Source organism: Perca flavescens, chromosome 19 (assembly GCF_004354835.1).
Source record: "Perca flavescens isolate YP-PL-M2 chromosome 19, PFLA_1.0, whole genome shotgun sequence".
Taxonomy (NCBI): Eukaryota; Metazoa; Chordata; class Actinopteri; order Perciformes; family Percidae; genus Perca; species Perca flavescens.
The window spans coordinates 10,678,066-10,700,025 of record NC_041349.1 but is presented as its reverse complement, the minus strand read 5'-3'; the positions used below and the strand labels follow the sequence as shown (position 1 = coordinate 10,700,025).

Here is a 21,960-nt window from a genome sequence, read left to right as displayed (position 1 = left end):
CATTTTCTCCACTCCATAAACTACACGCTATGTTTTCTCAGTCTGTCAGGTTGTCAGGTCACAGGAGAAGGCTGTCTTTATCTCGCCAAGGCTCTCAAGTCCAACCCTTCCCATCTGACAGAGCTGGACCTGAGCTACAACAATCTGGGAGAATCAGGAGAGAAGCTGCTCTCTGAGCTGATGAATGATCCACAAAACCAGCTCACCATACTCAAGTAATTACAATACCAGATTTACATATTTTCAGGTTGTACATTAGCCCATGGGCCCACCACCTGTGGGAGGAACCGCTGGGGTCGGGTGCGATACCACATGGGTGGCAGTGAAGGTCAGGGGCCTCGACGGACCAGACCCGGGCGGCAGACGCTGGCTCTGGGGACGTGGAACGTCACCTCTCTGTGGGGGAAGGAGCCGGAACTGGTGCGGGAGGTGGAGCGCCACCGGTTAGATCTGGTGGGGCTTACCCTCACGCACAGTCTTGGTCCTGGAACCATACTCCTGGATAGGGGTTGGACTCTTTTCTTCTCCGGAGTTGCCCAGGGTGTGAGGCGCCGGGCGGGTGTGGGGATACTCACAAGCCCCGGCTGGCGCCGCTGTGTTGGAGTTTACCCGGTGGACGAGAGGGTCGCCTCCCCACGCCTGCGGGTTGTGGGGGGAAAACTCTGACTGTTGTTTGTGCATATGCACCAAACAGGAGTTCGGAGTATTCGGCCTTCTTGGAGACCTTGACTGGAGTCCTGCATGGGGCTCCAGTGGGGGACTCCATTGTTCTGCTGGGGGACTTCAACGCACACGTGGGCAATGATGGAGACACCTGGAGAGGCGTGATTGGGAGGAACGGCCTCCCTGATTTAAACCAGAGTGGTTGTTTGTTGTTGGACTTCTGTGCTAGTCATGGATTGTCTATAACGAACACCATGTTCGAACATAGGGATGCTCATAAGTGTACCTGGTACCAGAGCACCCTAGGCCGAAGGTCAATGATCGATTTCATAATCGTTTCATCTGATCTGAGGCTGTATGTTTTGGACACTCGGGTGAAAAGAGGGGCAGAGCTGTCAGACGATCACCATCTGGTGGTGAGTTGGGTCAGAGGGTGGGGGAAGACTCTGGACAGACCTGGTAAGCCCAAACGTGTAGTGCGGGTAAATTGGGAACGTCTGGAGGAGGCCCCTGTCCAACAGACTTTCAACTCACACCTCCGCCGGAGCTTTTCGTGCATCCCTGTGGAAGCTGGGGGCATTGAACCCGAGTGGACAATGTTCAAAGTTTCCATTGCTGAAGCTGCGGCGAGGAGCTGTGGTCTTAGGGTCTTAGGTGCCTCAAGGGGCGGTAACCCACGAACACCGTGGTGGACACCGGTGGTCAGGGAAGCCGTCCGACTGAAGAAGGAGTCTTTCCGGGATATGTTATCCCGGAGGACTCCGGAGGCAGTTGCAGGGTACCGAAGGGCCCGAAGGGCTGCAGCCTCTGCCGTGAAAGAGGCAAAGCAGCGGGTGTGGGAGAAGTTTGGAGAAGACATGGAGAAGGACTTTCGGTTGGCACCAAAGTGCTTCTGGAAAACTGTTCGCCACCTCAGGAGGGGGAAGCGGGGAACCATCCAAGCTGTGTACAGTAAGGATGGGACACTGTTGACCTCAACTGAGGAGGTAATAGGGCGGTGGACGGAGCACTTTGAGGAACTCCTGAATCCGACTAATACGCCCTCTATGTTAGAGGCAGAGCTGGAGGATAATGGGGGATTGTCGTCGATTACATGTGTTTTGTGGATTTGGAGAAGGCGTATGACCGGGTCCCCCGGGAGATACTGTGGGAGGTGCTGCGGGAGTATGGGGTGAGGGGGTCTCTACTCAGGGCCATCCAATCTCTGTATGACCAAAGTGAGAGCTGTGTCCGGGTTCTCGGTAGTAAGTCGGACTCGTTTCAGGTGAGGGTTGGCCTCCGCCAGGGCTGCGCTTTGTCACCAATCCTGTTTGTAATATTTATGGACAGGATATCGAGGCGTAGTCGGGGTGGGGAGGGGTTACAGTTTGGTGGGCTGGGGATCTCATCGCTGCTCTTTGCAGATGATGTGGTCCTGATGGCATCATCGGCCTGCGACCTTCAGCACTCACTGGATCGGTTCGCAACCGAGTGTGAAGCGGTTGGGATGAGGATCAGCACCTCTAAATCTGAGGCCATGGTTCTCAGCAGGAAACCGATGGAATGCCTTCTCCAGGTAGGGAATGAGTCCTTACCCCAAGTGAAGGAGTTCAAGTACCTTGGGGTTTTGTTCGCGAGTGAGGGGACAATGGAGCGGGAGATTGGTCGGAGAATCGGGCGCAGCGGGTGCGGTATTGCATTCAATCTATCGCACCGTTAGGACGAAAAAGAGAGCTTAGCCAGAAGGCAAAGCTCTCGATCTACCGGTCAGTTTTCGTTCCTACCCTCACCTATGGTCATGAAGGCTGAGTCATGACCGAAAGAAGCGAGATCCAGGGTACAAGCGGCTGAAATGGGTTTCCTCAGGAGGGTGGCTGGCGTCTCCCTTAGAGATAGGGTGAGAAGCTCAGTCATCCGTGAGGAGCTCGGAGAGAGCCGCTGCTCCTTTGCGTCGAAAGGAGCCAGTTGAGGTGGTTCGGGCATCTGGTAAGGATGCCCCTGGGCGCCCCCTAGGGAGGTGTTCAGGCATGTCCAACTGGGAGGAGGCCTCAGGGAAGACCCAGGACTAGGTGGAGGGATTATATCTCCAACCTGGCCTGGGGGAACTCAGGATCCCCAGTCGGAGCTGGTTAATGTTGCTCGGGAAAGGGAAGTTTGGGGTCCCCTGCTGGAGCTGCTCCCCCCCGCGACCCGACACCGGATAAGCGGACGAAGATGGAGGTTGTACATTCCTCCGTCCTATTCTTGCTAACGTGATATCCAAGGAACTCCCGGGGGGGAAATCAAATTACTTTGCCATTTTTGTTGCAGTCAACATTGATCCACACATTCTTCACTCATCCATACTGCACACTCCACTCACCACTGATGGCAACACTTACCACACCTCATGTCTTTTGTAGTGCTGTCAAACGATTAAAATATTTAATCGTGATTAATCGCATTAATGTCATAGTTAACTTGCAACTAATCGCACATTTTTATCTATTCTAAATGTCCATTGATTTCTTTTTGTACCATTACAAATTTTTCTCATTTTAATGCTCTTATCAACATGGAAAAGTGGATCAGCTTGCTTTGTGCAAATGTTTTTTTTTTTTATTAAAAACAACATTGGCATATACTGTAGTCTTCAATTTCACACTAACATTCTCACTTGGACCCATTTAACTATGGATGCAGTCAGTTTTTTCTTAGTTGTGGTATCCATGTGCTTCTGTCTGAAGTCATCCATTGTCGCCTGGCTTTGACGAGGGGGCGGAGAATTGGCATCAGCTGTGTGCTCGTCCATCAGCTGTGTGCTCGGCCACCAAGTTGTATTTTAGACTGGACATGCTGCCATAGCTCAGTTCAAGACGACAAAACACACAGATCACTTTGGTCCTGTCAATGGAACCATTTGGCAACTTTTTAAAAGTAAACTTTCTATTCAGAATCTTATTGGCATCCATTTCGGCCTCTCGCGCTCGCCATCCACTCAAAACTTAACGTTAGCCTGCTACTCTTTGGCCGGCTCGCAAGCCCAAACAAGTGTGTGCACTGTTGTTTAGTTTCCGGTCTAGCTAGATCCGGTGTGGTGTTGCAGTTTTTCTAACGTTACTAGTTGTTGCAACAGCATGTGAAAAAACCTCAAAGTTTGCTAGGCCAAAAAGAACGTTGATCTCGCGATCAAAAATTGACGCCGTTAAAATGGGTTTGCGTTAACGCCGTTAATAACACGTTTAACTGACAGCACTATTTTTTTGTAAATAGCTAACTTGTTTATAAAACATTCATTGGCACTATAATCTGGTCTCCCCTGTTTGTCACATACTTTTGGGCCGTTAGTGACAAGCAGGGGGCTCGTCTGGGATCGTCCGGTTTGTGATACTGCCACATCATAATGCTCTGCAAAAACTCTTTTCTGGACATTATTCAACACCGTAACTCAGGAACAGAAGGGAAGACATTTGGTTGGATACTGAATTGGTTACTTATCTTGGGTGCACACCTTGAAATTCTGATAGCAAGGGTTTTGAGAGAAAAACTGTCAGTTAAAAGTTTGTTCTTTATCTGATTGTAATTTTTCTTTCAGTGTTGAACATGGTGGAAGTCAACGGATGAAACAGGGATTCAAGAAATGTAAGTTTCAATGTAAATCCTGGACATTTGTTGTATGTTTTGACCACAGTGATACATTGCAAACAAGTAATTTCAATGAATTGGTGACTGCTGAACATTTTGCCTTTTTAAATTAGAAGAACAGGAATATTGAGAATTCTTCCTGGAGGGAAGGCAACTTTTCTAAAGAATTTCTTTTGTTACTTGCTGACTGTAGTGCTGCCCAGCTATATAATTACAGTCTATGCTCCGGAAATAAAGGGTCTATTTACTTCCAGACGCCTGTGATCTCACTTGGGACCCCAACACAGCCCACGAGAACCTCCTTCTCTCTGATGGGAACAGAAAGGTGACCTGGGTGAAAGACGAACAGCCATATCCCCCTCATCTGGAAAGGTTCGATGTCTGCCAGCAGGTGCTGTGTGAACAGGGTCTAGATGAGCGCTGCTACTGGGAGGTTGAGGTGGAGGAGCCCTTCAACATCGGGTTAACGTACAGAAGCATTGGCAGGAAAGGGGATGGGAGAGATTGCAAGCTAGGGCACAACGACAAGTCTTGGGCTCTGATGTGCTCTGATGAAGGTTGTTTTGTTCAGCACAGCAACGAGAAAGTAGAAGTATGTTCCTTTTGCTCGCGCTATAGTCGGCTGGGGGTGTATCTGGATCGGCCGGCTGGCACTCTGATCTTCTACAGAGTCTCCTCTGAAAGTCGGACCCGCCTCCATACCTTCAAAGAAAGGTTCATTGAGCCCCTCTATCCCGCTGTTGAACTTCACGCTCATTCCTCTTACGCATGTTTTGTCGGCTAAAGGCTCTGACACACCAACCCGACGACCAACCGTCGGCAGAAAAGGCAGTCGGACTGATCAGTCTCCCTGAGTTGGTCAAATAAGTGCCTCGGAAAACACCGAAGCGATGCCGACTTGAGTGTAAGTTCTGCGTGTGCGCGAGATGTAATACATCTCCATAACAGCAGGTGGCGCCAATCTGTATTGTCGCCCAAAAAAACGGCAGCAGATTGGACAAATGTGTCAGGTCTGGCTGCTTCCAGAAAACGGACAATAATGGCGGCAAGGAAATAGGCTGTGCAGTTGCTGAATCGGTCTTCACTTCAGATCGACAAAGGTCAATTTAAAACGTTCGTCATACTCATCCCGCTCGTCATTTACAGTAATTGGTCATTGAGTCAGAATGCCCACTGGCCTCGCCAGACTGTCTGATGGCCGATTATCAGGTTAGTGTGTCAGCGCCTTAACATAGCTCAGTCAACACATAGCTAACTAAACCTTCACTGCAATCACACGAGCAACCAAAATACGTAAATTTGCATGTGGATGGTCGGGACTTGTCCCATACAATCAAGGGACTACTGAGGTAGTCAGTGAGTTGTGTGAGTGTCCGACTGTTTGTTCAGCCCAGTATATTAGTGATCTTGCCACCATGGTGAAGTTTCTCTATGTTGTGTTTCCGCCTTTTCTTTTGCTATGTGCTCAAGACCACAAGGCTAGCATTTATCAGACATGTTCTCATTTTGTTTTCCAAAGAAAAACGAGGACGGTCCAGGTACCGTTCGTTCATTTATTTTTGCTGTCACATATGAAATCGAAAAAACGAGAAAACAACTCCTTTTTCCGTTTTTCCGTTTTTTTTAGAAAAACGAAAAAAAACGAAATTATGACTAGATTTTTGGTTTTCCCGTTCTTGCACGGAAATCAGAAAAAACACTTGATATTCCGATTTTCCCCTGTGGGTGGTGCTAAATCTGATTAGCAGGATATGCATTCATTGTTTTTCAAATTAAGAGTTTACCCACACTATATTTGTTAGCCTGTAAAATTAATAGTCTATATGTAAAATTAATAGTCTATATGTAAAATTAATAGTCTATATGCATGCTTTTTGTCACCCAATTATTTGGCTTAACTGACTGAAAAAAATCTATTGAAATAGCCTAAATGTAAACATGTTCACGCATTGACAGACAAAAGGCACAATCTTTTCTGTAGGATAGATAGATAGATAGATAGATACTTTATTGATCCCCAAGGGGAAATTCAAGGTTCCAGTAGCTTAAAGACATCACACACAACATACACATACATCACAAACAGGATCATAAAAAAGCAACTCCACATGAATAGCATGGACAATGATATAAAAAATACTAAATAAATAAAAAAAATTATAATACTAAATAAATAAAAAAATCCACATGAATGTACTAAGGGATGTATAAGCATGAGAGCCTGACCCTGTGATTCAGTATGAGAGTGTGTGTCATGGAGGTAGTACAATAGGTCCAATAGTGCAAGGATAAAGTCTAGAGACCAGCATTAAATATGGACAATATAAGAGATCAAAAGTCAATATTAGAGGTTTGAAGTAAAAGGGTTACAGCCATTGTTCATGTATTAAGTTAAGTTAGACCTCAGTCCAGGCTGGACTTTTTTTTAACTAGTCAAAATTTAAATAAGAACTTTGCCAACATGGCAAGAACCAGAACCGATTAGCCAACAACTAGCTTGTGTAACATGACCTTCCTGCGAGCAGTGTTATTCATCATTTTGGTAAATCTCCTCCAATTTGACAACATATGCGCAGCATTTAAAAAAATTGCTGCAAAGTGATATAATGCAACCAAATACAGAGACATTCCCAGAGAAATATAGGTGACTCTCTTCAAGGGAGGGGAGGTAGGATCTGCCCAAAAAGTTGCTCGATTTGTCTAGAAATAAAAGTTGCTAAAGGGGGCCAAATGGCAACAATGCATGTGCTATGGGCCCAAAATCTGCAGATATCTGAAATGTTTTGCCATGTGTATCTGTAAGACCAGACTGGAGATCGTGTTTGCGTTGTAACAAAAATCTTGGAGTTGAACGATTCGCTCAGGCCGCAGTTGAGTAATATCAGCGTCCACACCGGCCTGACCGCGCTGACTGCAAGAAGCATGAAAGACTTGAAAGATTTGTCTAGAAAAGAAACTCGCTAAAGAGGCCAAATCTAGCAAGAAAGTTGCTAACATGGCAACAGTGTAAGTGCTATGGGCCCAATATTTGCAGAAGCCTAAAATGTAATGAATGGGGCGCCATCTTTAAAATATTGTATACAGTTCTCCTCAAGTCGCAGTAAAACAACTTAGTAAGCTGCAGTAATGTGACGGAAAATGTGGCAGTTTTTTTAAGAGAGGGATTTAAATCAAAACATACAAAGTACACTCACCTAAAGGATTATTAGGAACACCTGTTAAATTTCTCGTTAATGCAATTATCTAATCAACCAATCACACGGCAGCTGCTTCAAAGCATTTAGGGGTGTGGTCCAGGTCTAGACAATCTCCTGAACTCCAAACTGAATGTCAGAATAAGAAAGAAAGGTGATCTAAGCAACTCTGAGCGTGGCATGGTTGTTGGTGCCAGACGGGCTGGTCTGAGGAGATTGGGCCGAGTGATTCCAGCTGATAGAATATCAAATTTGACTCAAATAACCGCTCGTTAAAACAGAGGTATGCAGCAAAGCATTTGTGAAGCCACAACACGCACAACCTTGAGGTGGATGGGCTTCACCAGCAGAAGACCCCACCGGGTACCACTCATCTCCACTAAAAATAGGAAAATTAGGCTACAATTTGCAAGAGTGCACCAACATTGGACAGTTGAAGACTGGAAACATTTTTGCCTGGTCTGATGAGTCTCGATTTCTGTAGACATTCAGATGGTAGAGTCAGAATTTGGCGTAAACAGAATGAGAACATGGATCCGTCATGCCCTGTTACCACTGGGCAGGCTGGTGGTGGTGGGGGTGTAATGGTGTGGGGGATCCCTTTCACCTTCAGAACTGCCTTAATTCTTTGTGTCATTGATTCAACAAGGTGCTGGAAGCATTCTTTAGAAATGTTGGCCCATATTGATAGGATAGGGTCAAACACGGTATTAGTATGGTGTTCCTAATAATCCTTTAGGTGAGTGTATATAAGCTGTAAAGTAGTTCTGCACCATGAAGCTGTTAGGGGTGTGTGTGTGTGTGTGTTAGTGAAAAAGAGGAAGTGAACACAAATACATTAGCTTGGGCTTCAAACATGTCTCTACCATTCTTTAAACCAAACCTGCGCCGTCGCCAGCAGCAACGCCAGAAACCCTATAATGTCCCATTAAAAGTCTGCTTTACTGTTTACAGTTTCACCAAATAACTTTTACGTGTACAGGTTTGTAGGTAACATTCAATTATACAGGATTGTATGAGGTTGTACAAGTTGGACAAAGTTTTTATTAAGTTTTAGTTGTTGATGATTGACCAACTTTTAGTTGCACAGTTTCGACCAAACAGCTTTTAACTGTGGTAGTGTTCAGTATTTTGGTGTTGTAAATGGCCGATAATAATTCAGTTCAGTTGAGCTGGTAGCCGTAACCCTGTTGCACTGTAAGTAAATGTTTTTCTGAGACATGCAACACATCTAATTCTAACAATGCATGAATGCACACAGGAGCAGCAGCTGTTCTACTCTCTGCTCTGTTCACAGTAGTCATTTTCTCAGTGATGATGGGCCTACGTTATTTCACCAACAACCAATCCACTATTAATCAGAATGTTCATTTTTATGACTCGATCCATAGATAAATCTGGATGCTGAGTAGCCCCACGGAGCTAGCATGTTGTTTGAATCAGTTGTGTTAACATGGACAGGAATATTGCCGTTATGAGGCTTATCCCATTTTTGATCAGATTTGGGACATGATGTTTAGGTTACACGGCACACGGAGAAATCAGCTTATTCACATCTCCGTACTGGCTCGCCGACAGCTGTCTGCTCTGAGCACATCCACCTCTGTCTCTCTTACATAATTATATGATAAAAGTACGCTAGGAGCACATTCTCATACATATTAAATATTATACAAAGGGCAGTTTTTGTGCGTACTATGAAATAGAATCCTGCTGGCGCCACTGATTGAGTTTACTGAAAATATTTTTTGACTGTGTAGACCAGCAGATCAGTATGTTGTATATATGTGTAGTTTACTGTTTTATGCCCCTTTTTTTCTTAATTTTTTGAGATGTAAATAGGTATGGTGTCGTCTTTTTAATTGTCTCTGTTAGCAACTCTCTTTTATTATTTTATCAACCTGATTTTTTAATGCTTCAGTATAGTAGTACTTATTTGGTTCTTCTCAAAGACCAAAAACAATCATGGACATTTCTGTTGCACCTAGTGTTATAGGGTGAGATACATGTGTGCGTTTTGATTCTATATTAATGATCAACAAAAATACAAAAAAAAATAGAACTTGTTCTATCCTTTATATTTAAAAAAGTGATTAATACATAGAGGACTGCTCTTTCCCTCATCTGATCTTTCTCGACACTACTCTATCAACTTGCAGCAATGCAGCTCAATTGTATCCGTTTATAAACCAGCACCTTGCAACATCCTCCAACTTTTTATCTTACAATGATTATTCAGAATACTTCTGCATTATAGATGAACTAACAAAACGTTGGACTTTGTTTCTCATTTCCTACTCAGAGTCAATGCTGGTTTCTTTTAAACCTGATCACAAACGATCCCTTATCTTATTCAAGTAGTTCTTCTTTTACACTTTTATGTTAACTACTAACTTAGTTAACTTTATGTTAACTATGTGTAAATTGCTGATTGTCCTCTATAATCTCTTTAAAGCTGTCTTATTTTGGATGCTACTTTACATACATTACATACACACATACATAAAATTAGATAAAAATGTCTAAAAACTGCAGCATCATGTATTGTGTTTATATTGTGTGAATTTGAGTGTCCTGAATATTGTAGATTTGGGTGGTAACTTTTGGAGGAGACTTTGTTTTCAGTCACGCTCAAAAATTGACTGTAGGGATGTCAGTCTGTCGGTCCAACACGTTGTTTAAAGGAGACCTATTATATCTGTTTGTAGGGTTATGCTTGTAATCGACAACTAAAGAAAAACCTGTTGAAACCAGTGTGTTCAGTGTGACAGTGTGAAATCTGAGATTGAGATTTCTTTTTCTTTAACATAAATTAAAATCATTATTTGAAGCTAAGGTTACGTTTTAATATGAACATCACAGGCTTTTCTCATGAACCATTCAGTTCAAAAAGCTACGAAAAGTTAAGCGCTGTAATTCGTAAGAAACATGCAGGACTTTCAAGCCAGAGAGCAGAGTTCACTTCCCGGGGAAAACTAAAGACTTTCAATCAGGCAATGCGTGTTCCTTAGGAGTGTTTTAATCCAAAACACCATCTTTTTCCTTATCTTAACTAGTCGTTTTGGTGCCTAATTTTAACTTTTGTCACGGCAAAACACTTATATTTTCTGGACTAAATTTAACCCTAATCTCCACCAAAACGAGTGTCAGCTCGCGGTACTCTGACTCGGCTCAAAGTCACCTATTTTCGGCTAAACACACCTACTAACTGCTGCTAATACAACCGAGCTGTGACGGAGGTCTGTAGCCGGCGTCACGAAGCTCTGTAGCAGCTTAAACAACTCGCAACTGCCGCTCGCAAATTTACGAATCCTACTATGGCCACGCCAAGACCCGCTTGTTGGAGCCATTACACAACTTTGTTTGTTTTGTTTATATACCATGTTGGTTATGCTAATTAATCTACAGTTTTATGTTTGAGCACTGGGTGGAGCATTGCCTCTGGGAAGGCATATAGGTAATTAACAGCCAGGGATACACACAGGTGTGTGGCTAGGGGGAAAAGCAGACAGCTTTTCACCGTGTCCGGTTTGCGCGTCATTGTTAGATTAGTGTGCAAAAGAAAATAAATGGGTAACAGCACCAAAATGCAGACATATTGTGGACATTGATTATTGGCACGCAGAACACGCATCCAATCAAGTTCTTCCCTGGTCCCATCTCATTGGCCTAATGTAGGAGCAGGGAAAATACTCTACATTAAAGTGAGAAGCTCACTTAAGGAACTCGCCAGGATCGCCATTCACATGATACGTGATATATACACTCAGCGTTATTTAGCTTGTAGCCAGCCGACGTCACGTGACCAACCGGTGGTCTCCTAATTTCGTAGGATATCTTACGTTTTGGTGTTCATACATTTTCTTACAATATCACAAGGACCCGTTCGTGAGAATGCGTTGACATTCCACATATTATCGATATAGATATGACAGAAATTACAGAAAAGCATAATAGGTCTCCTTTAAAAGAACATTGTGGCACAAGCCTCAGATTTCAATATTACATTTGATTAGGTCGGAAATAGAAGTTCTTATAATCTTTGCATTTTTTGTTTTAACTGCCATTTTGTTTATCTGCATCACTTTGTTACATTTCATATCTTGTATTAAAATCTGAGTTGAATCACCTTAAGCACCTTATTGTAAAATCCCAAAATACTGAACTGAGTCATTGTGATGACTGAATGTTTTGTTGCTGAAAAATCAAGACTTAAATACAGATTTGAGATATTTCAGATTTGTTAAATCTTAGAAATACATGTCAAGCACTCATATACTGTTAATTCATATTTGGGCTTCAATATTACATGTGAAGAGTTCATTTGCAAAATAAAGATAAATGCCATTCTTTATCAAAAGAACCCAACTCCAATTTGATATTTCTTGGAGTGGACATAAAAAAAAAAATGTATTTAGGAAGATAAAAATAATAAATAATAATAATGAATTCTTCATGTATTTAACCCTAACGTTGATATATTTCTGATTGTTTCTCAGTGTTATATGTAACCTGTCAATAAAAGGAAGGTGTTGACTGAATGTTGTGGTGCAAGATGTCTCACTAACCTCACACATCAGACCCATAAAGTAATCTAATGTGATGTAAACATTTCACTAACTGCAGTAGTATTTCCTCTCAACACTTGACTGAACGAATCGTCAGTTGTCTTCGTTTCCAGCTTTTGTCTGAATATATTTAAAATGAAAGCTACATGATGCAGTTAAAGGATCAGGATTGTTGTTAGATCCAAATTACAAAAAGGTTCAAGAATCTTAATTTCAAAATCAAGTAAGTGATCTCTGATTTGAGGATGAACTACCAGGTTCAGGTTTTTTTTTAAAGAAGGTTTTGGTCAGCTCATCACTGGTGGAGGAAGTTATTCAGATGATTAACTAGTAAAAAATAGCAATAACATGAGACAACAACGATGTAAAAATACCATTAAAAGTTAAGCATTAAAGTACTCATTTTGGCAGAATATCCCGGATCAGATAGTTTTTTATTTTTTTTATTTTTTGCCGGTGACTCTTCACCAATTTACATCTATTCATCCTGGCTGTCTACATACAAAAGTGAAAGTAACGGTTCAGTAGCCTAATCCTCGTCTCCATTTTGTTTGTTCTGCTGAGGACCAGATCAGATTTAATTCTTTTGAAAAAAAAGCCCTAAGGACGGAAGGCGGGGTTTTTCTTTTTTTTCATAAAAGTAAGTCGACCATTCGTGATTTGTTCCGTAATATTTGGTTAGGTGGTTTTGTTGCCTGCGTCGTGATCGTTTGCGGTTTGTTCTGCCCCAGCCTACTTCCTCGTGGCCTGAGATGGATTGTGCTGAGCTGTAGATAAATTAAACAAGTCGGAGTTTTAGAAAACAATGTCGCTAATACATATAATTCTTTATTAACACAGATATAATTGGCTTAACTCTTATTTGGCAGCATGCAGCTACTTTTATTTCACTTAGACTTTGGACGCTTTAATTTGAATATGTTTATTATTAAGTAGGCACCAGTTATTAAATACACGGATGGACGATGGAGTACAGAGTGACAACAATTTGTGTCCATGTGAAACATTTGTGTCCTTTACAACCCTAATTTGAATTTGTTCTTTTTTGCGCTATAGGAGTGGTCATGAAGAAGAGGAAACGGCCTGACTCCTCTTCTTCTTTCACTTCTGATGATTCCTTCCTGCAGCCAATCAGTGAGCCGTCCGTCAGGTAATAACCATGTTAGTGAATCATAAAAAGACATTGTGGTGTTAACACACACACACAACATGGTTATCAGGGACTGTCATCGTGGTTTGTGTATAAAGTCATTACTCCAGCAGGTGTCGCCATTGTGATCATATAAAATGCTTCAAGGAGCTTCACCATCACTAGTTTATATATACAGGGATCTTCCACAGGGGGTCCTTGGAGTCAATGCAGGGGGTCCAAATTATTGAGAATCTTTGAAAGTTTTTTTTTCAAAAATTAAAAAGTCTAACAGTAACATGAATCCAAAATAGTATTAGCAAATATAAATCCCCACTGCTTACTGGCCTATAGGTAAGTTTAGGTTAGGTAGTCACTAAAGCCATCCACAGATGCCACATGTATGTTTTAACATTAAAACATGATTTATAAAATCAGACAGTTATTAGGCTATTTTACTAGCTTAGTATTATATGCAGTAAAAGGTATATATAAAGGCTTTAGGCCACACTACACTTTATTGTAGGCCCAGTTTATTATGCAACTTAATTTTTTACAGTATACTGTATGTAGTAGGGGGTCCCTGCTCTGTCTCTCTTTCAGTTAAGGGGTCCTTGGCTTAAAAAACGCTGAAGAACCCTTGTGTACTACATTTAAGTGAAAGCCATGCGAACCTTCAAGTAGGAATGTAACGATACACTCAACTCACAATTCGATTCACGATTTGTGAAGTTTACGACACAATTTTCTCAGGAATTTTTTAACAGAATTTTTTTTTTAACAAATGACAGAAAAATATGCCTTCATTTATATAAACTGCAAAACCACAGATATTATTATTTATGAAAAGTGCAAATGGCATTGTATTTTATCTTAAATAAAAGAAATCCAGCAGGTCTAAAACAGACTTGTATGTATAAAGAGGCAATTCTGGTTTTTGTTCAAGCTTTTTAATAAACCCTATTTCCCGATGTGTTTGTGTCTAAGTGACTGATTGGAACAACAGTCTTTAAAATTGGTCCAGTATTAAGAAAGAAGACGAACTTTTGCCCTACAAGATAACATTGAAGGCCAGTTCACATAACAATTTCAAAGATTTTATCCACATTAGCTGACGCTTTTATCCAAAGCGACTTACAATTGCTATATATGTTAGAGGTTGCACACCTTTGGAGCAACTATGGGTTAAGTGTCTTGCTCAGGGACACATTGGTTGATGTATGGGAATCGACCCAGAACTCCCACATCAAAGGCATGTGTTGATGTGTCATATCCACTGCTCCACCACCACACATTAGTTACTAAGACACCAATGCATAAGAAAATAGGGTCCGTAGAAAAAAAAAGGAAATTACCCTTTAACCAAGCCAAACCTGAACAACTATTGTGTACAGCTAATTAGTGATGTTACCCGTGAACCTCCTGCTTCGAGTCATGTATCGAAGAAATGAACCAATTTGGAATAAAACTTTGTATCGGAGTTTGATTCTTTTTGAGATAATCACGTGACCAGTGACGTCCGAAGCTTCGTTTCACACACACACCCAAGTGACTGCTTCGAAGTTGAATTCAAAGCCTTAAAAATAGTGCGACACAGGGCGCGTATTTGTGGGTTGTTGCAGTAGGAGAGTCAACGGAGTCAGGAGAGTTAGTGAATATAGAGAGATTATTATAGCGATTATTATAGCGAGTAGAGAGTTCATAGAAAGTAGAAAGTTTATAGCGAGTATACAGTTTATTGTAGGTAAGAAAAGAAAAAATTCAGTTTCTGAATAAAAATGACATTTGATGTCTATCCCCACAAACATTTGTCACCAAGCACAATAATATCCCCCTGACCTGTCCACGAGCACTGTTATTATCCATAAGTACCATCACTGTCCCAAAGTATGTCCTTGCCACTGTCAAAGCACTGCCCCAATCAATTGACTCAAACAATTTCTATAAATACCACACTTGCAGTAGACTACATGTCAGACTGTTAGATTGCTCATATAGTGTACGCCTTCTGCACTGCCTATCTCACCTATAGGAGACAATGTTTCTCTAGGCTACGTACTCAATATAATCCCAGAAATGTATGCGCAATGTGTTCTTCATTCATTTCCCTCCCAAATTGATGTATTTGTTTACAAACACAAGACAAGTTCACAACCAAAATCTTAACTTTATTGTTTTTTTGTGGACAAGGCAATTACATTTTTATATATGCAAGGTCCCAAAGAGGCTTAGTTATTTACCGTATGTCGTTATTTATTTATCCATGAATTCACACTCAAAATGTATTAATCTTCGACTCAAAAGACATTCATGGCTAATAACGTGGAAAAAGTTTGTGACGCAATGCTATCCTTAACTTCCACCAGATGTCCTCATAGTGTGCTGAAGCTTCGAGTACTGAACCTTTTTTCGATACATTTGGATTGAAACCTTCATTGGTTCAGAAAGCTTCAGTTCGCCATCACTTCAGCTAATGCATTAAGATATCAATCAGTTTTAGGAAAAGGTCATTTGTTTGTTATTTAGTAGATAATACAATCTTTTTCTCTTAGTTCACAGATGAGTGCAGCAAAGTCCACACATCCCAGCTGTGTCTCTCTGAAGAGTGATCGATCCATGTACATGCCACTCAATTTTTGTCATGAAGAGATACAAAGGTAATTTTAATGTATTTATGTAAATGAAAAAAATGTACATTATCTTAAAGCATGTTAGGCCATGTGTTATTACAATTATTAAAGGGGCTGTACTTGGTATTCAGAAGAAAAAGTGGTTTGGGATTGCCTCCACATGGCTCTCGCAACCAACTAATAGTGTGTTCCACTTGAACGGGCAAGATTTTCAGAGTAGCCAGAATGAAATGTCAACTGGAACGCCCCCTGAAGTCAGATTTCCACACAAACTCTGACAAAAGCCAATCCCAAAATCCCACATGGCTGCAGCAAATAGTTGTTTACTGCTGTATTATTCTGAATATCGAGAAAAGCACCTTTAAAGATGAATAATGAGATTGAAAGTGATAAATCAATTTGTTACTGCAATATATACATGGGTGTCTGTCTGCTTTTGGATAAGCATGAATATTTTTTGAACTCGTGGATGTGTCTTCACTCTGTTCATATCAGTTCTCGTCTTTCCATTGTCTTTATAGCCTGGGAATACCCTGACGAACTTTGGCAAATTTGAGATTTGCTCTGCAAGTCCGTCTGGCCAAGAGCCCATTCAAGCCCATTTCCAATTTTTCCAAATCGAGGCACCGTTGAGGCAGGCTTTACACAATGACGATAGCGCAGCGACATTGAAGCAGATTTTGTACATAAAAGATGATCGCTCTGATTAGTTTTAAGTCTATCCAATTGCGCCCAGAGGCATTGGCGCGGCGTCCGTTGGTGACGCCCCTTTGGAAATGGGCTGTGAATGAACCTTCCCCAGACCCACTGGTGTCAACCAGGCTATTGTCTTTTTGCATCTGTCAAGAATTGATGTGTAATTTGTTTTTTTTATTTGTTCCAATAGACAGCAGAGTGAAGAGTCGTCCAGTGCAGAGGAGGATTTTAGGGATCCAGTCTTTTTAACCATTGGACACCAGAGAGATACTACGGAAGACACATGTAAGTTTAACTATGTACTTCACGTCTGGTTGCAGGTTCTATTCAAATTCATTTGACCTTTTGGAAACCAAATGTATACGGCTTATGTCTTGGCCAACTGAGGCAATAGATACAAAATAATTACCTTTAATGAATCTGAATGAAAACTTTTGTATTTAGTTGTTACAGGGAACAGCCATCGTTTGAAAGCAAAGAAGAATCTTAAAGAAACGATGCAAAAACAATACACCGTGGCGTACGAAGGCCATAGTGACCAACAGACTTCTCTGGAAAGCACCTACACAACGCTCTATGTCATCGCTGGAGAGAGTGGAAATCCACATGCAGAGCATGAGTTCAGGCACCTTAAACATAAATTGGAACGACGATCTTCTACAAATTCAGTCCACCTCTGTGAAATCTTCAAACGGTCACATGGCCAAGAGAAACCCCCCAGAACAGTCCTGACAAAGGGCGTTGCAGGAATTGGAAAATCATTTTCTGTGCAGAAATTCATTCTTGACTGGGCCGAGGAGAGAACTAACCAGGACATTGATTTTGTTTTCAATCTTGCTTTCCGAGAGCTGAATCTGAGTACCGAAAAAAAAAGCTTGCATAAGCTCCTGACTGATCATCACCCTGCGCTCAATGATATGAGAGATTCAGAAGATTTAGTCAAAGCCAGGGCTATCGTGATCCTGGACGGCCTGGATGAAAGCAGACTTCCACTGGACTTTGAGAACAAGCCGGCAACATCTGTCAGTGAAGTAACATCTGTTGGTAATCTCTTAGTGAACCTCATCCAGGGAAACCTTCTTCCTAATGCCAACCTGTGGATAACATCCCGTCCAGCAGCAGCCAATCAGATCCCTGCAGAGTTTGTTGACATGGTGACGGAGATAAGAGGGTTCAGTGACCCACAAAAAGAAGAATACTTCAGGAGGAGATTCAGTAATGACTTGAGCCTTGCTGACAGGATAATTTCACACATTCACTCTTCACAAAGTCTCGACGTCATGTGCCACATCCCGATCTTCTGCTGGATTTCGGCCGTATTATTTCAGGAGATTTTTGGGGGAGAAGAGAAAGCTGAGACTCCCCAAACTCTCACAGAGATGATGGCACATTTCCTGTTTGTCCAGACAATACGCAGAAGCAGAAAATATGACAAGAAGACTGAGGAAAACAAAGAGAGACTTCTCATGACACACAGAGAATTTCTTCTGAAACTCGGCAAGCTTGCATTTGTCCAGCTGCAGAAGAACAACCTCATCTTCTACGATGAAGACCTGGAAGACTGTGGCATTGACATACGAGAGGCATCCGTCTACTCTGGATTTTGTAGCGCAGTTTTTAGGGAAGAAGAAATCTTTTCCCAGAAAAAGATCTTCTTCTTTGTGCACCTGACCATACAGGAGTTCTTTGCAGCTCTTTTTGTCTATGACTGTTTCACCAACAAGAATACAAAAGAGCTTGGCAACTTCCTCGATCTGAAGGACGAAGAACATGCCTTACTTGATCTTCTGAAGATGACCGTTGATAAAGTGTTGGAGAAGAAGAACGGCCATCTGGACTTCTTCTTGCGATTCCTCCTTGGCCTCATGGCAGAACCCAACCGGAGAGTCCTTCAGGGTCTGCTGACATCGCCAGACCCAAGCCAAGATACCCAAAAGAAAATGTTGACTCACCTCAAAGCCATCCGAAGAAAGGCCCTCTCTCCAGACAGTTGCATCAGCCTCTTCCAGACCATGGTCGAGATGAGAGACAACAAAGTCAAGAACGAGATTCAGGAATATCTCAAATCGTCAGATCGTTTGAGAACTGAGCTGACTCCACTGCACTGCTCTGCGCTGGCCTACATGCTGCAGGTATCAAAGAATGATCTGGATGTGTTGGACTTGAAGAGTTACAACACATCAGATGAAGGCCGAAGGAGGCTGATACCAGCTGTGAGGACCAGCAGAAAGGCCATGTAAGTTTACTTTCTCTGTAATATGTGACATAATCTGGTTGCACCTTTATTTTTATCATATATATATATATATATATATATATATATATATATATATATATATATATATATATATATATATATAGCTTGTAGCAGTTTGTAGCCAACTGCTGCACAAAATTGGTCTGAATATCAGATTGTCAGTTTAAAGTTACAAAGATTGTCAAACGCGCCCCCCCACAAGTTCCCATTTCAGAAAGGTGTGGGGGACTGTGTGGTAGATGCAGTTCAAAGATCCTACAAGCTCTTTATTGGAAGCATACTGACGCTTTAAGAAATAATAACTGTGATCCTTGAATGAACATGTATGGTTAGTTCTGATCAAGAAGAGCAGGATAGTCTCCTTGTATCTCATATTAGTTTTAAAAACATCAATATTTATGGATGCATTTGTGTAAAAGCTACTTTATTTCTCATTACATTATAACTTCAAATATCTATCTTTAGACTTGCAGACTGCAAAGTGACTGCAGAGTTTGTAGAGCACCTGGCCTTGGCCCTCAAGCACCCCTACTCAGTTCTGAGAGATCTGGACCTCAGCAGCAATGACTTGACAGATTCAGGAGTGGAGCTGCTATCTGATGGACTAAGAAGTCATACCTGCAAACTGGAGACACTGAGGTATTAACACAGATAAAGTACAGTAACATATAATGGTAATGGGCGGACAGGTAATCTTCCTACTATCATAGAAACATTCATGGTCCCCAGAGGATGGATCCCAATTACTGACATTTTATCTAGCACCATCATAGGGTCAACATTTTTACATATTCAATAACTCTTTCTGGATCTTCAGGACGGGTTGACAAAACATTTTGTACAAACATTCATGTTTCCCAGATGATAAATTCTTCTGACTTTGGTGACCCCTTGACTTTTTCTCTACCGGTTATGGTTTAAAGCAGGGCTTCTCAAAGTTCGGACCAATGGCTGCATCCGGACCAAATGGCAGATCAAACTGGACCAGTATGGTCCAGTTGTGTTATGACCTTAAGAAGTGTCACGTTTTCTATTTTTAAAAACATTTTGTATCGGTCAATAAATGGTTAATGATGTTGAATATACAAGTGTAACAAATCATAGTTGATCCGTGATCCGTATGGACTTGAATGTATGTTGCTAAAAACTTATAAGTGAGTTGATTAAAGGTTATTTTGTTATTGCCAATCATTTCAGACCTCTATCCTTGAATAAAAATCTGATGTGGACATTTGAATAATACTTTTAAGAACCTCTGGTTTAAAGAAAGTGTTCTGACAATTTCAAAGAAATATAATTTACCTTAGCAATTTCTTTTTGATAGCTACAGCCTTCTCAACAGCACCAGTTCTACAATACATAACCCATTAAAAGGCCACTCATCATTTTAAGCCTACCATCTTTTCAGTCATTCAGAGATCTGCTTAAATACATCTGTGTTCAAATTTGATTATTAGGATAAACCCCTTGAGATGTATCATCTTGTTTTTGAGGGGGTCCCAAAACATCTGTAATCTGCATGCTAATAAACCAAACACTGTTTTCTCAGGTTGTCAGGTTGTCAGGTAACAGGGGAAGGATGTGCTTATATTGCCTCGGCTCTGGAGACCAACCCTTCCCATCTGACAGAGCTGGACCTGAGCTACAACAATCTGGGAGAATCAGGAAAGAAGCTGCTCTCTGAGCTGAAGAATGATCCGCGATACAAGCTCGACATACTCAAGTAATTATAAAAAACAAAATTATTTACTTTCATACTGAAGTGAAATAGGTTACAAATAGTTACAAATCCACTATGGTGAGATTGAAGTAATGATGACACTAAAATTCTAAAATCATGAAGATAAGCAACAATAAAGTAGTTTCTGCTTACATGTAGGCACATATTGCAGTATTACCACTAATCTGAAGTTGGGGGAATCTTATTATCTTACTAAATGCTAAAACTTAAAAAAAAAAAAAAAAACCTTAAATATTTTCTCAACAGCGTTGAACATGGTGGAAGTCACAGGATGGAACCAGGCTTTAAGAAATGTAAGTATCTGCATATTCCCTGGTGGAAATGATGAAAAAATCCAAAGAAATGTTTTGAACTCTCTCAATACAAAGTGTTTTCTTACCTCCAGATGCCTGTGAGCTCACTTTAGACCCCAACACAGCCCACAAGAACCTCCTTCTCTGTGAAAGGAACAAAAAAGTGACCTGGGTTGATGACGAGCAGTCATCCCATCACCAAGAACGGTTTGATTACTGCAAACAGGTGCTGTGTGAACAGGGTCTAGATAAGCGCTGCTACTGGGAGGTCGAGGTGTTTGGACCCTTAAGCATTGGGGTCACATACAGAGAACCTGACCAGAAAGGGAAGACGGATGAGATGGGATACAATGACGAGTCTTGGTGTCTAGTTTGCTCTAATGATGGCAATTACGTTTTGCACAATAACAAGAAAGTAGATGTGACTTCACTTGGATGGCGCTCTAGTCGGGTGGGAGTGTATCTGGATTGGCCGGCTGGCACTCTATCATTCTACAGAGTTTCTTCTGATAGTCGGACCCGCCTTCATACCTACAAAACAACGTTCAATGAGCCCCTCTATCCCGCTGTTAAACTTGAACACACTAAGTCTTTTGCATTCTTTTATCAGCTAATATAATCAACCTTTCAATGCATTCACACTAGAGCCAATACTTTCTGTCAGAATTGGTTATTTCCCATTAAAAGGTATTAACAAATAGTTGTATTTGTAGTGTAACAATGTCCTGCTGTCTAATAGATTGAAGTTGTAGACTCTCGGGTTTCACAATTAAGTAAATTTACATCCTAGAATTTTAAAATGAGGTTACTGTATTTGATTATCCATTGATTGAAATTTCAGTCATTTGTCAATCCATGATACCAAACAGTGTGAGGATTATGCCATTAACACTTCTAGGAAACTATACTTTTGTTCAATTTTCTTACATTTCATTGAAAAAAAAGCCGTATCAATTTATCAAGAGAAAAAAAAATACAAAACACATTAAAAATAAAAAAAACATAAAATACAATAAATCAATAAGAAAAAAAAGAGCCTGGACTTCTTATATGAAAACGTGTGCTGGCAGGAGGGGGACACTCAAATCAATGATGGGTTTATCACATTGACAACTTTAAAGGAACACGGCAACTTATTGGGAATTTAGCTTATTCACCGTAACCCCCAGAGTTAGACAAGTCCATA

The 21,960-nt window shown here is 41.3% G+C and overlaps 2 protein-coding genes across 5 annotated transcripts in view; both read left to right on the top strand.

Moving 5' to 3' along the window:
- The window catches only part of LOC114546014 (NACHT, LRR and PYD domains-containing protein 12-like), a 15,516-nt gene extending 10,122 nt beyond the window's left edge, over positions 1–5,394 (top strand). The window contains exons 9-11 of the mRNA XM_028564650.1: positions 42–215; positions 4,217–4,263; positions 4,521–5,394. Of these exons, the coding sequence (XP_028420451.1) occupies positions 42–215; positions 4,217–4,263; positions 4,521–5,050 (751 nt within the window). The 3' untranslated portion in view covers positions 5,051–5,394. The remainder of the gene's footprint in view (positions 1–41; positions 216–4,216; positions 4,264–4,520) is intronic.
- Positions 4,554–21,960, top strand: LOC114546016 (NLR family CARD domain-containing protein 3-like). Of its 4 annotated transcripts, none has more exons than XM_028564656.1 (9): positions 4,554–4,638; positions 13,085–13,178; positions 15,710–15,814; positions 16,674–16,768; positions 16,928–18,719; positions 19,206–19,379; positions 20,290–20,463; positions 20,728–20,774; positions 20,867–21,960. In XM_028564656.1, exons 2-9 carry the CDS (start codon positions 13,093–13,095, stop codon positions 21,391–21,393), a joined length of 3,000 nt encoding a protein of 999 aa, XP_028420457.1. In that variant the 5' UTR covers positions 4,554–4,638; positions 13,085–13,092; the 3' UTR covers positions 21,394–21,960. The 4 variants fall into 4 exon arrangements, with proteins under 4 accessions (XP_028420457.1, XP_028420456.1, XP_028420458.1 ...); XM_028564655.1 differs by lacking the exon at positions 4,554–4,638 and adding an exon at positions 4,894–4,980; XM_028564657.1 differs by lacking the exon at positions 4,554–4,638 and adding an exon at positions 10,458–12,668.

What these genes read in the sequence shown, in the direction of transcription:
- LOC114546016 (XM_028564656.1), top strand. Translation starts at nt 13,093, where the DNA reads ATGAAGAAGAGGAAACGGCCTGACTCCTCTTCTTCTTTCACTTCTGAT. An exon ending in AGATACTACGGAAGACACAT is followed by an intron (nt 16,769 to 16,927) that starts GTAAGTTTAACT and finishes TTTTGTATTTAG; the next exon opens with TTGTTACAGGGAACAGCCAT. An exon ending in GGAACCAGGCTTTAAGAAAT is followed by an intron (nt 20,775 to 20,866) that starts GTAAGTATCTGC and finishes TCTTACCTCCAG; the next exon opens with ATGCCTGTGAGCTCACTTTA.